Genomic DNA, 13,318 nt, shown 5'->3' with positions numbered 1-13,318 from the left:
TTCAACAGGTGGATTAAGCTAGATCTATGCAGATGTGATGCATCTTACCTTGTGTGGAATAGCTTCCATCTGACTGACTAGCTGTGATCGGAGAATGAGTACTTCTTCTTTCCGCACTTCCAATTCCTCGCTGACTGATGTCATTTGTTCTAGTAGCACTTTATATACTTGAACCCCAGGCCCAGATGGATCTGGGGAAACCTTCTCTGTAATGGCTCTTCTTAACTCATTTAATTCGTTCTTTAACTTCTTGTTCTCAGATTCAAGTTCCTGACGCTGATAAAAGAAAAAAAGAACATAAGAATGACAGAAATTAGCAGCAAAATTCCCCGTAAATACGAAGATTGCATTGTAATTTTTAATATAAATCTCTGTTCAGTTGCTATCGACAAAGTTGCTATTTGGATTTTACAATAACTTTGATAAATGCCTGAGATAAGCAGTGGATAAAGGTCATACATTTATAAAGAATATGACAAATTCTTTGTTACCTTGAGAGATTCGTACTCAAACTCAGTGCCTCGGACTGGTGGCTTTGTTTCCTCCTAAAAATAATTAAATAAAAAACAAAAAGTTTTGTATGAATTATTAATAGACTGTTATTCAGAATTCTTGAAAGGGGTATTCCCATCTCAGAAATGTCCTACAAGTGTCAGTCCCAGAGGTGGGACCCGCACTTATCTCTAGAACGGGGCCCTCTGACCCCCTCCTACCTTGTCCTGCTGACGCTACTCTACAGCCATTGAGATACGAAGTGGCTGAGAGCATGTAAACAGCTAAGCTCGCGGTTTACTTAACTCCCATTTACTTTTATAGGAGTCAAGGAAACAGCGTAACTCAGCTGTTTCCCTATTTCCAGCCAACCCGTAACTCCGTGTCCAGAGAGCAACGACAGTGGGACAAGGTAGGACTGGGGTCAGCGGGCCCCATTGTAGAGATAGGGGAAGTCCTCTGGGACCCGCATATCCACATTTATGGCATATCCACAGAATATACCATAAGTGTCTGAGATGAGAATACCCATTTAACTCTTATAGAGCACACACAGAAGAAAGCCAAACACTTTCAGTAAACAGCACTCTCCCTCGACTCCTCCATAAACATGCGCACTCTGTTCAGCTAATCCGCAAGTTTATTTCAAAAGGGAGAGGGGGTTAAATCGCTGCTAAACACCTCTGGCAAAGATTATCGCCAAGAGGATGAAAGGATCAGGTATGTTGAAATTCAACACATCCAATCATTGCTTCTCCCAAAGGAAGATGTTGAAGGAACAGTCTGGCTGCCTACAATACTCATAAGATGGTTGTCAGTTCCCATTGAATTTATGCCCTTTTCTGACCTTTGGTGGTCCATTTATCGGGTGCAATTGCTTAAAAAGATTTTTGCGTATCTTTTTATGGATTTTGTGTGATTTAACAATACTTTCTTTTTTTCATTAACTTTACTTTTTGTTTTTAATCACATAGGGAGATTATTAATTTAGATTGTTTTACTTTATTGTACTGGCATATATCTTTATGCCAGTACATTAGCCTGTGTATTGACAGTACAAAGGCAGTTGTTAGGGCATACCTCAGTATGCCCTAACAACAGGAAATACGGTCAGACAGCTGGACGTTAGAGCGGGGCTACGGTTGTGTATTACAGCTGTTGCCCTGCTGCGGAGCGCACGGGCACACTTGCTGTGCCCCTGCGATTAGGACGACGAGTCAAATCTTCCTGACGCAACAACGTCCTGCCTCTCATGACGAGCATACTCGTCATTGGTTGGCAACCGATTAAATCTGTGCAAAAGATTGACACTAGTTTATTATGTCCAAAAGGAAATAAAAAATATATACATTTACTTTACCATAATACAAATAATAATATATTCCATTTTCTTTTGCATCTATTATTACTTTACAATATATTTGTATTTTTTTATGTTGTAACAAAGCTTTGTTCAAGAGAAGATAAAGATCTGTTCTCGCTTAGTAGTAATAATACGAATAATAAAAAGAATAATAATAAAAAACAACATGCAATTGTTTTACTAGATACTAGTTACCTGGCTCTTAGCTTTAATGATTAATTCCTCCTTTCTATCCAGATCATCTTGCAACATTAGTTTCTCGTGTTCCAATTCTTTTACACGTTTCTGAAGCTTCAGGAATAAGGACATGTCAAGAGGAGCTTTTTTATCAGCTGGCTCCTGCAGAATAATGAAGAAAAATACAATATCACATCTGTCAGGCTGCGTTCACACAATACGCTACAGGAAAAATTTGTCACAGACTTTCGAAAATCTATAGCAGAAATCAACAGCTGACACTTGGATTTCTGCTGCGGATTAGCCAGCAGATCCGCATGTGGATTAGCCACATTGTAATTAAATGGAGCTAATCTGATGCTTTCAGAGTGGAATCCGCAGCAATAACGAACATAATGAAGGTTTGAAAATCCGCAGTGAGTCAATTTTTCTGTGTGGATATTTTCTGGAGCGTGTAATTGGGGTATAAAATAGCCCATTCAAAGGCTGTTCCTGTGGAATTTTATCGTATTCGGTCAGGATTTAGGCCCCATGCACACAACCGTATTTTTCATCCGTAATTACGGACCCATTCATTTGTATGGGCTACGGACACCTTTCAGTATTTTTACGGATGGGTGTCCGTGCCATAGAAATGATAGAACATGTCCTTTTTTGTCAGTAATTACAGCACGGATTCCCCATTGAAGTCTATGGGCGCTTCCATAATTACGGAAGGCTACGTATGTGCATCCTTAGGTGACATCATTTGCAGCCTCCATCCTTTTTTATGGATCCGTATATATGAATCAAATATGGATGCATTACAGACCGTATTTGCAGATACCGTTCCATATATACGGATAAAATACAGATGACTACGGATCTGTATTTACGGATAGATGAAAATACTGTTGCGTGCTTGGGGCATTAGACCATTCCTGTAATGACGGTCCGCGCATCTTCGTGCTCCCATACAAAGTATGGCCCGTAAAACACGACATAACGGAAATGTTTCATAATTCCCGGCACAGTTCTACGGCACGAACACCCAACCGTAGCGATGCGGAAAGGTGTTCGCAGTCAATAGAACTGAATGGGCCATAATTACAGCTGAATTTACGGTCGTGTGCATGGGGCCTTAGACGTGGAATCCACTGCTAAATCTTGACAGAATCCTGAAAGTGTGAACATAATCTTACTAACCACCAAAAAATACAAAAGCATAATTGTCACGTTAAAAAGTAACGGCTTCTATTTAAAGTTCTTGATTGTGAGTAACTAGTCCAGAGTGATGCGTCAGTGTAAAGTGAAGCATTTCACGGAGTTGCATGATTTACAATGAAGCTGGAGACCTGGGAGCACCGTTGTATTGGTCTCTATGGAAAATGTTCCATTGACAGTGGGGAATTGTGGTACTGCAAGTAAAGTAAGATTTGAAGGAGATATTCTCCAATAATGAAGTCAAATTAACTTTAATCAGTAAGAAGGGCCTTACATAATGTTATATGGGATGATTTTCAGAAGAAAAAAAAACCACTTCCTCTTGATAAATTACATTAGGCACTTCTTTGAATCTAAACTAGATGTTGACTTTGATGTGCCCCATTCTGCTTATTTATTTATTACACCAAGAGGAATTAACGGAGTCACAAATTTTTGCTCCAATGTAGGACTTGGTTCTAACGGAAGTTGAGTGACTTATGTGAAAAATGAAGCAATTTACGCTATGTGACCAAGTTGGTGCCCAAGATCTCTGGCCAGGTCATCTGGCTCATGCCCAAATAGGATATCCAAAATGAGATGCAATCTAATAACCACAAAAGAAAATAGCAGCTTTATTATTGCCGTTTGTATCATTAGTGCCGGAAACTCCGTTTTTACAGAGAAGTTTCAGGATCGCAGCCACATTTCTTCAAGCCACTTTTTATTTAAGTGGAGAGAATATGTTGTGCTCTTGTACAGTGCAAAGACTAATAGTACATTTCTAAGCCTGTAGGAAAGCAGGCATCTTGAAGTGACAATACAGGGGTTGCCTCACCAAGACAGCCTCTTTTTAAAACACAGCCAGTGTTGCGATCAGACGATTGCCAAGGGAAGCGGCTTCTGGGCAATTATTTCATCTAAAGCTGTAGCATTACATGGCAGCCATTCAAAAGAATGGCTGCCCATGGTCCACCAAAGCAGCTCTGAAGTTTTAGCTCATAGAGGGGTTTCGCCCCGCTCGAGACCCTCCTCTATAATGTCCATATGCCCCTTTAAGAAAAAACCAACATATATAACATTTGATTTCTTCTCCCATTTTGTACGGACATTAGCTTATTCCAAAGCAAACAACCTAGGCACGGATAACCGGGCTCTGACAATTTTAGCCTTACCTCATTCTGGTATGGAAAGTCTTCGGACTCTGTGATTTCTGAACTGAAGGTGTATTCAGACTCGTTACTACTATGTGTAGAGTCAGTCCTCTTGTGTCCAGGCTTCGGGAGACTCTACAAGATGTACAATAATGTCAGTAGAATATCAGAGTTTTAGCCTGTTGCTCTATGCACAATAAATCTACAACCCACCAAAGTGCTCATTTCTTCTTTAAGGTCATCATAACGCTCCTCCAAGCGACTGAATTCATTAAGAAGATTCTGATATCTCAGTCTCTCGTCATTCAGCTCAAATTCAAGCTCCTTTGTTTCTTGCAATATTTTTTTCTCCATATCCGCTACCAAGTACATAGAAAAACATTATGTGAACACATTAATGAGCAGTCTCATTTTATTAGCAGATACGTTTTCCATATCGGAACACATATGACAGAACATAGGCTGTAGGAGGCCAATACCCTGGTCAACCACTACAGCTGTAAGCAGCAATTTACAGCAAGTCTATAGCGTAGATTCTCAACCTGTAGTAGTCTACGTGTACATGAGGGGGTATATACCATGTATCCAAAGGGTACTCACACTGTACTTTTAATAGGCAGAACAGTGTATGATCATAGCCTTAAGGGAACTTTGATGGATTTTGTTTGAGTAGGGGCTTAGGCACGTTGAGAAACACCATTCTACAGTACACTGCTCTACCGTAAAGAGTTTAAAAATAAAGTAGAGGGACAGCTGTGTGAATTCTGATCTCCTGCTGATATTGGCCGAATCATAACAGATAGGCCCATTGCGTAAATAGAACAAAAATAGTGATATGGGTATATAAGGAAATTTGTGTTAGAGGCGGAAATGTTTTATACACAAACAATTAAGAAATCTAACAGTACATACCGGTCATTCGTTTGGCTTGTTCCTGGATTAAGAGATTTAACTCATCCTTCTCCGCTTTCAACAATGTGTTCTGTTCTTTGAGTTCAGACAGCAGCTGCAAAGTAAAGAGAACAAATATAAACTATTTTACAAGGCAATACGCTCTCCTCTGTAACTTCCCTGCCATGGTCAGCTAACGAATGTTAGATTTAGGTAATGCAGGTGACGGAAAACAGCAGAGCTCAAAGGAGCTGTTGGACTGTGGGAATCGAAACTCCAAGGGTAGAAAGGAGCCGGACTAAAACCTCCAAGTGCGGATAAGCTAAGCAACAGAACCTACCTGCTCGGTCTCACTCTTATATCGGACAGCAATCTCCTCAATCTTCTTCTTTTCAGTCTGTGTTTGAAGCAGTTCTTTCCTAAGCCTGGCTAACTCATCCTGGAGGCTCATCACTCGGTTTGTGGCATTTTTTGCCTCCTCTTCAAATTGTCTCAGGCGGTTAACATCACTTCGTAGCTTTTCTTTCTCTGTATTGTAGGTGATCTCTAGATGTGTCAGCCTCTCCAGCAAGGACTTGTTGTCCTTATTCTGAAAGTAAGCAAAAGAAATAATGAACATGATAGCAAATACCACAACAAAGACGGAACAAAATATAGTTCAGTGAGCGACCGACTACTATATACTGTAGTGTTACCTGTTCATCAATTCTACGCTGTAGTTGCATGATCTTATTTTCCATGCCAAAGTTGAGTTTCTTAAAATGTTCGACAGAGCGAGCTTCAATTTTCAATTTCTTCAGCTGCCTCCTGGCCATCATCCTGCGGTAGCAGCACTGCAGGTAGACAATGGCTCTCATGCTCCTCTTGTAAGCCTTACGAGCCAACCAGCCACGGGCATGCTTCTGAATGATGGTAGCTTTGTGTATCCTCAGCATCTGAAGTTTGGAGGAGACAGGCATCAGTGATTCCATATACATCACATTATAGACACCATAACTAGAACAAAGTATAAATAGTCACAAGAAGTCTTATGCCTACATTTATTCAATCAATCAAGGCCTCATGATCACACCAGAATAATAAATCTACCACGTCCCTACCTCTTTTTTTAAATACCATAATATAGCTAGAAATATCATACAGTATATAGAATGTATTGTAGTTGTCCGACAACCTAAGATTTACCAACACCAGCTCCAATGAAGATCTCCCTACTCATCAGCTGGAATCCATTTGACGGTCATGAAAACTTATTGCGCTACACTAATAGGACAATGTTTAAAGAACAATAAACACAAGTTTACAAATTGTTGCCTAAACACTCCACTGTTTGCTTCCCTTACCTGCTGATATCTCTTCCTGGCTGCATATCCCCGAAGATATGTCTGGAGTGAAAGTGTAACGGACTGTATACGCCGATACTTCTGGCGAACCACATACATTCTCTGAAACTTTTGTATAAGAATTGCTGCTCTGGTCCTGCGCAGGAACTGGGCATAGCTGTATGAACAATTCAAATGGTTAAAGTATTCTCACATATCCTCATAATTCTTTTAAAACGTTTAAACTCTCAGTAAAAGAGAAAAAGTAGATGTTCAGAACATATACACACCATCTTGCCTGGTACCCTCTAACATATCTCTGAATGCAGATGGCTGCCTTCTTCATACGCAAGTACTTCTTCCTTAAAAGCCAACCACGTATTGTCTTCTGGATTCGGATGCAAGCCATTCTCAACTTGTCAGCTCTTATTTTCTCCAAATAAGCTACTTGCCCAGCACGGAAGAAGATTTTTGTTTTACCAAATTGATATTTGTCTTGGTCCTGATTTTATTGAAAGACGGCATTAATTTAATATCTTCATCTATACAGTGTTAAAATGTACAAATTGGACCACACACACTGATGTTTACTTTAGTACTGGCTACTTGTAGGTATTTTCATGACTTTGGTTTATACTCTTCATATTATGAAAAATTAGACAATGACACATTTTAAGGATATCAAGTGCTTTACTAATTTACTTTTATTTAACATACCACAATGAGCTTCTCCAACACATTTTTGCAAGTTTGTCTACGGTCACTAAGGACATCTTTTTGTTTCATTAGAACCCGATATCGACTGAAGAACTCTTGATACGTCCATCTAGGATAAGGAAGGAGAAGCCCTGTTAATTTCTACAGGTGCTCAAAATGCCGGTATATGGCCTTTAGGGATCATAAATACATAGTTAGTACGGTTGAAAAAAGACACATGTCCATCAAGTTCAACCAAGGGATGGGAAAGGGAAGGGAAAAAAATGTCTACACATAGAACAAAAAAATAATAGCGCCTAAGAAATTACCTAAGCCTTTTTTTAAAGTCATCTACTGTCCCTGCTGTGACCAGCTCCTGCGGTAGGCTATTCCATAGATTCACAGTTCTCACAGTAAAGAAGGCTTGTCGCCTCTGCAGGTTGAACCTTTCTTTTCTCCAGACGGAGGGAGTGCCCCCTTGTTTTTTGAGGGGGTTTTACATGGAACAGGATTTCACCATATTTTTTGTATGTGCCATTCATATATTTATATAAATTAATCATGACCCTCCTTAGTCGTCTCTTTTCACGGCTAAATAGGTTTAGTTCTTTTAATCTTTCCTCATAACTTAGATTCTCCATGCCCCTTATTAGCTTCGTTGCTCTTCTTTATATTTTTTCCAACTCCAGGGCATCCTTTCTATGAACTGGAGCCCAGAACTGAACTGCATATTCTAGGAGGCCTCACTCACTAATGCTTTGTAAAGTGGTAATATTATATCCCTGTCCCTCGAGTCCATGCCTCTTTTAATACACGACAATATCTTGCAAGCCTTTGAAGCAGCTGATTGACACTGCATGCGGTTATTTAGTTTATGATTTACAAGTACACCCAGATTCTTCTCAACAAGTGACTCCCCAGTGTAGCTCCCCCTAGGGCAGATGATGCATGCAGGTTGTTCGTACCAAGATGCATAACTTTACATATATCTACATTAAACCTCATTTGCCAAGTGGATGCCCAAACACTTAGTGTGTCCAAATCAGCTTGCAATTTACGAACATCTTCCATAGACTGAACAATATTACATAGCTTGGCATCATCTGCAAAAATAGAAATAGTGCTATTAATCCCATACTCTATATCATTAATAAATAAGTTGAATAATAGTGGTCCCAGCACTGAACCCTGGGGTACACCACTTATAACCGGGGACCACTCAGAGTAGGAATCATTGACCACAATTCTCTGGATACGGTCCTTGAGCCAATTCGCAATCCAATTACAAACTATACTTTCTAAACCTATAGTCCTTAATTTACCCATTAGACGTCTATGAGGGACAGTGTCAAATGCCTTTGCAAAGTTCAAAAACACTATATACACAGCAGCCCTTCTGTCTAGGCTTCTGCTCACCTCTTTATAAAAACAGATCAGGTTGGTTTGACCATTCTGTCCTTAGTAAAACCGTGCTGGCTATCATTTATAATACTATTTAATGTCACATAATCCTGTATATAGTCCCTCAATAGCCCCTCAAACATTTTCCACACAATAGATATTAAGCTTACTGGTCTATAATTACCCAGGGAAGACCTAGAGCCCTTTTTGAAAATAGGCACCACATTTGCCCTGCGCCAGTCCCTTGGCACTATACCAGTCACTAGAAAATCTCTAAATATTATGAAGAGGGGGACAGAAATAACTGAACTAAGCTCTTTAAGAACTCTAGGGTGTAACCCATCTGGTTCTGGGGCCTTTCATACATTTATTTTATTTAAATTCGCTTGGACCATATCTACATTCATCCAACTGAGTAGATCAACTGATATATTAAAAGCACTGGCACTGGCTACATCAGCTGCTCTTTCTTCTGTTGTATATACAGAGCTGAAGAACCCATTTAGTAACTCTGCTTTCTCTTGATCCCCTGTGACCAACTCCCCATTACCACTATCTAGGGGCCCTACATGTTCAGAACGTGGCTTTTTTCCATTTACATACTTGAAGATTTATTTGGGATTTGTTTTACCATCATTGGCCACCTGCCTTTCATTTTGTATTTTTGCTGATTTTATTACCTTTTTTACAGATTTTATTAAGCTCCTTATAAGTTACAAAGGCTAGAGCTGTACCCTCAGAATTGTGTTTTTCAAATGCCCTTTTTTTTTGTCACGTATTTCCCTTTTGACAGAAGGTGTAAGCCATGTAGGGTTTAATTTTACTAGTTTATACTTGTTACCTATAGGAATAAATTTTGCACTATAATTACCCAAAGTAGATTTTAAAATCTCCCATTTATGCCATTATTTGACATTAGTTCTTCCCAGTCTATATCCTGAATTGCAGCCCTCATCCTGGGGAAATTGGCTTTCTTAAAATTAAGTGTTTTTGCCCTCCCAGCCGGTGTTTGTTTTTTACAGTATATGTAAAATGTAACTATATTGTGATCACTGTTACCGAGGTTTTCACAAACATTGACATTCACAACAAGCTCTGTATTATTAGAAATGACCAGATCCAACAGAGCTTCACCTCTAGTCGGGTCTTCCACAAACTGGCCCATAAAATTTTCCTGCAACAGATTGAGGAAATTTCTCTCCTTTGCAGTTGAAGCCGAACCATGACACCAAATAATATCCCGGTAATTAAAATCTCCCATTATCACTGCAGTACTCGCCTGTGCAGCCCACTCAATTTGTTTATATATTTGACTTTCTATCTCCTCCGTTATATTGGGGGGTCTATAGAGTACACCAAAAGTAGTTTTTTCAGTGTTTACCTCCCTTTCTAGTTCCACCCACAAGGTTTCAACATCCTCACAATCTTCACCCACTATTGTATCATTCACACTCACCTTCATATCGCTTCTCACATACAGACATACATCACCACCTTTCCTATTCGCCCTGTCTTTCCGAAACCGTGTAAAACCCTGTAGATTTACAGCCCAGTCATGAGAAGAGTCAAGCCATGTTTCAGCAACACCAACTATATCTATATTTTCTTCCAGTATCAAGGCCTCCAGCTCCCCCATTTTGCTTGCTAGACTTCTGGCATTTGTGAACATACACTTTAACTTGCCTTTAAATTTTTCACATTCAGTATCAGAAATGTGATTATTTGACATTATTTGGGCATTTTTATTTTCACTGCTGTTTTGTAACAAAAGGATCTCCTTATCCTGTTGTCTAGTCCTCTCCCCACAGTCTGTTTCTCCCCCACCAATATAGTCTGACCCCTCTCTAACCTGACTACCCCTTTATTCTCTACATTGACCTCCATCCTCAGCCCTAGTTTAAATACTCCGCCACCCCAGCTAGAATTCTCTCCCCCAGCACAGCGGACCCCCTTCCATTTAGGTGCAAATTATCTGAAGAATATAGTTTGTACCCCAATGAAAAGTCAGCCCAGTGCTCTAGGACCCCAAAGCCTTCTCCTCTACACCAAGACTTAAGCCATGCATTTAACTCCCTGAGTTCCCGCTGTCTTTCCTGTGATGCATATGGCACAGGCAATATTCCTGAGAATACAACCTTGGAGGTCCATCCCTTCAGCTTGTAGCCTAGTTCTTTAAAATTATTCTTAAGGCTCCTCCACCTACCATTTATTCTGTCGTTGGTTCCCACATGGACCACGACAGCTGGATCATCACCAGCCCCTCCCAGTAATCTATCCACCCGTTCCAACACATGCCGAACCCTGGCACCAGGGAGACAGCAAACCACTCGGTTGAGGCGGTCTTGGCGACAAATTATTCTATCCGTCTTCCTGATTAAAGAATCCCCTTCAACTATCAATTGTCTTGCCTTACCTGCATTTCCATCCCGCCTACTACTAGCTGGGCTGTTCTCCCAGCTGTTAGGGAGATCAGTATCCACTAGGGCTGCCATTTCTGAGACCGACACCCTCACATCATTACCCAACTTGGCAATTTTGCTTGGAATATCAGAAACAGGATTGGCCTACCTTTTCTTGGACCCCTTTCTACTGCCCCTAACTACATTAACCCAGCTACTTGCCTGATCCCGCTGACCTAGGTTTTCACCCTTCAGTTCTACCCCACTAACTGCTTGCTCAGTGAGCAGCACACTCAGCTGAAGATTGAATGAATGCATGGTTTCCAAAATAATGCAATACATTTCTACATATATATTTTTGTTTTATAACAATCCTAAGTACAGATTCTGAAATTAAATCGATTGCATATCCCATAGGTGTGCAAGCTCGCATATAGCCTACTGTACATAACCGGATATAACACACTTCTCAAAAATGCAACAGCTTACCTAGATGGGAATCCTGCAGCACTGATCCTTATAGTTTCCAACACGCCACAAGCTCTGAGCTGCTGGACGGCCCGTTTTGAGTCAAACCTTATAAAAATAAAAATCGGAACAATTAAAGCAGAAAGCAAAGGCCTTGAGGAGTTAGTCTTGAGTTATACAGCCATCATTGACCTATGTATATTTTTTGTATCTGATCTGCCCTGCATCCAGAAGACAGTAAAAGTAGGTCATATCTACTAGATTTCATCAGTTAATATCTACAGTCATGTTAGATCTTGTGAGTGGTGACTGGCCTCTTTGTGAACCTAAGTTCTTATGCACTGTACTGTTACCAGCTGGGTGTTCACTTAGAGATTGAATACTTTTCAATGAAATCACTTAAAAAGTTAGACATCAAAGACATGTGTATTCACTGGCTACAAAATAACCTTATCATTCAAATAGCCAAAAAACAGCATATCATAAAAAGTAGAGAGTAATACTGGGAAACCATATCAGTCTATAGAAGATCAATTGATTTTAGTTTACTTAAAGGGATTGTCCAGTTTTTATTTATTTGTAGAATAGGAAATCATAGTTTTCTAATATAAATGTATTAGAAATTCTGCTCACATACATTTCTTATAGTGAATGAGGCCCCTGTCACAGTAGAATGGTATAGCCCACAGATTCGTCCTGTGTAATGTATCCACAGCCTAACTGATTGCGACCAAACATGGCGTCCGTCATCAGTTCATAAAGTTAAATATAAAAAAAAAAAAAAGAAAAGAAGAATGTAAGAACTGCTCCTCACAGACACTGACAGACATAAGATGTAGCTGTATGTAGAATTTCTGCTGCTAAATAACCTATTATTCACCTGTTATATTCTTGAACACTTTGTTACCTGAAAGCCAGGGCCATACGACTCCCGCCATCTTTAGTCCATTCAGTTATCCTATGGACTAATCTGTGGGCTATACGTTTTGTATTTATTTTTTTAGACAAGGGCAACTACACTGGTATAAGGAAGATGTGTGATCCGAATTTTAAATACGTATATATTAGAAATCTGTATGATTTTCCATTCTATTAATAAAATGAATAGAACATTAAAAGTCTGACAACCCCTTTAACGCACACTTTACACAAAAGCAATAATACTTCAAGACAATTGGGAGGCATGTTACATATGTCATTAGGGCTAGCAAGTCACTTATATGTTTTTATGAACAGATGGGTAATCGGAAAATACAGCAGCTCTCACCAGCATACTGCCATCTGCTATTTATGGCAGGCAATGGTCTACAAATGGGAGGAATTGTAGAAAGTTATACTCAGTCTATAGCCTCATGACGGACAGACAGGTAAGCCTCATCGGATTCCTGTTATTTTCACCCTGCTGCCTTGTTTTTGGATTGCAACAGGAATTCAGTTATTATGAATGTATTTAGGAATTTATGTACTGCATTAAAAAAAACTGTTGTTTTGTAACAAAGTAGCTACTTACGTGAAAGCATACTTAAAATCATTTGGCTTAATACAGCGGACATAGTGAGGGGTTGTAGCATTCAGTGTCTCCATCAGAAGATGCAGGGAGTTCCTAAACTGAAAAATCAAAACCGGCAACTCATGAGAAAAAGAGCAGAAGTCTCTTACCGTACAGAGAGCATCTAGGTAAACAATAACTGAAAGGCTATCTGGTATATTTGGTAATTCAGTCTCTGCGTAAATCTCGGGCACTGATCTGAATAGAGATGTTTTTCTACACAA

At 39.7% G+C, this 13,318-nt stretch overlaps 1 protein-coding gene across 4 annotated transcripts in view; it reads right to left on the bottom strand.

Annotated features, from left to right (window-relative positions):
* Positions 1–13,318, bottom strand: part of MYO5A (myosin VA) — a 173,039-nt gene that overhangs the window by 27,698 nt on the left and 132,023 nt on the right. For all 4 annotated transcript variants that reach the window (XM_075857988.1, XM_075857990.1, XM_075857987.1 and 1 more), the window contains 13 exons: positions 13,056–13,153; positions 11,567–11,653; positions 7,299–7,407; positions 6,872–7,083; positions 6,603–6,759; positions 5,955–6,194; positions 5,600–5,848; positions 5,281–5,374; positions 4,582–4,727; positions 4,390–4,503; positions 2,051–2,194; positions 492–545; positions 49–276 (listed from right to left, as the gene is read on the bottom strand). In XM_075857988.1, the coding sequence (XP_075714103.1) occupies positions 49–276; positions 492–545; positions 2,051–2,194; positions 4,390–4,503; positions 4,582–4,727; positions 5,281–5,374; positions 5,600–5,848; positions 5,955–6,194; positions 6,603–6,759; positions 6,872–7,083; positions 7,299–7,407; positions 11,567–11,653; positions 13,056–13,153 (1,932 nt within the window). The remainder of the gene's footprint in view (positions 1–48; positions 277–491; positions 546–2,050; positions 2,195–4,389; positions 4,504–4,581; positions 4,728–5,280; positions 5,375–5,599; positions 5,849–5,954; positions 6,195–6,602; positions 6,760–6,871; positions 7,084–7,298; positions 7,408–11,566; positions 11,654–13,055; positions 13,154–13,318) is intronic.

This window comes from Rhinoderma darwinii, chromosome 3, assembly GCF_050947455.1.
Source record: "Rhinoderma darwinii isolate aRhiDar2 chromosome 3, aRhiDar2.hap1, whole genome shotgun sequence".
In the NCBI taxonomy this organism is placed as follows: domain Eukaryota; kingdom Metazoa; phylum Chordata; class Amphibia; order Anura; family Rhinodermatidae; genus Rhinoderma; species Rhinoderma darwinii.
The sequence above is the reverse complement of the archived record's forward strand: the minus strand, read 5'-3'. Positions and strand labels throughout refer to the sequence as shown.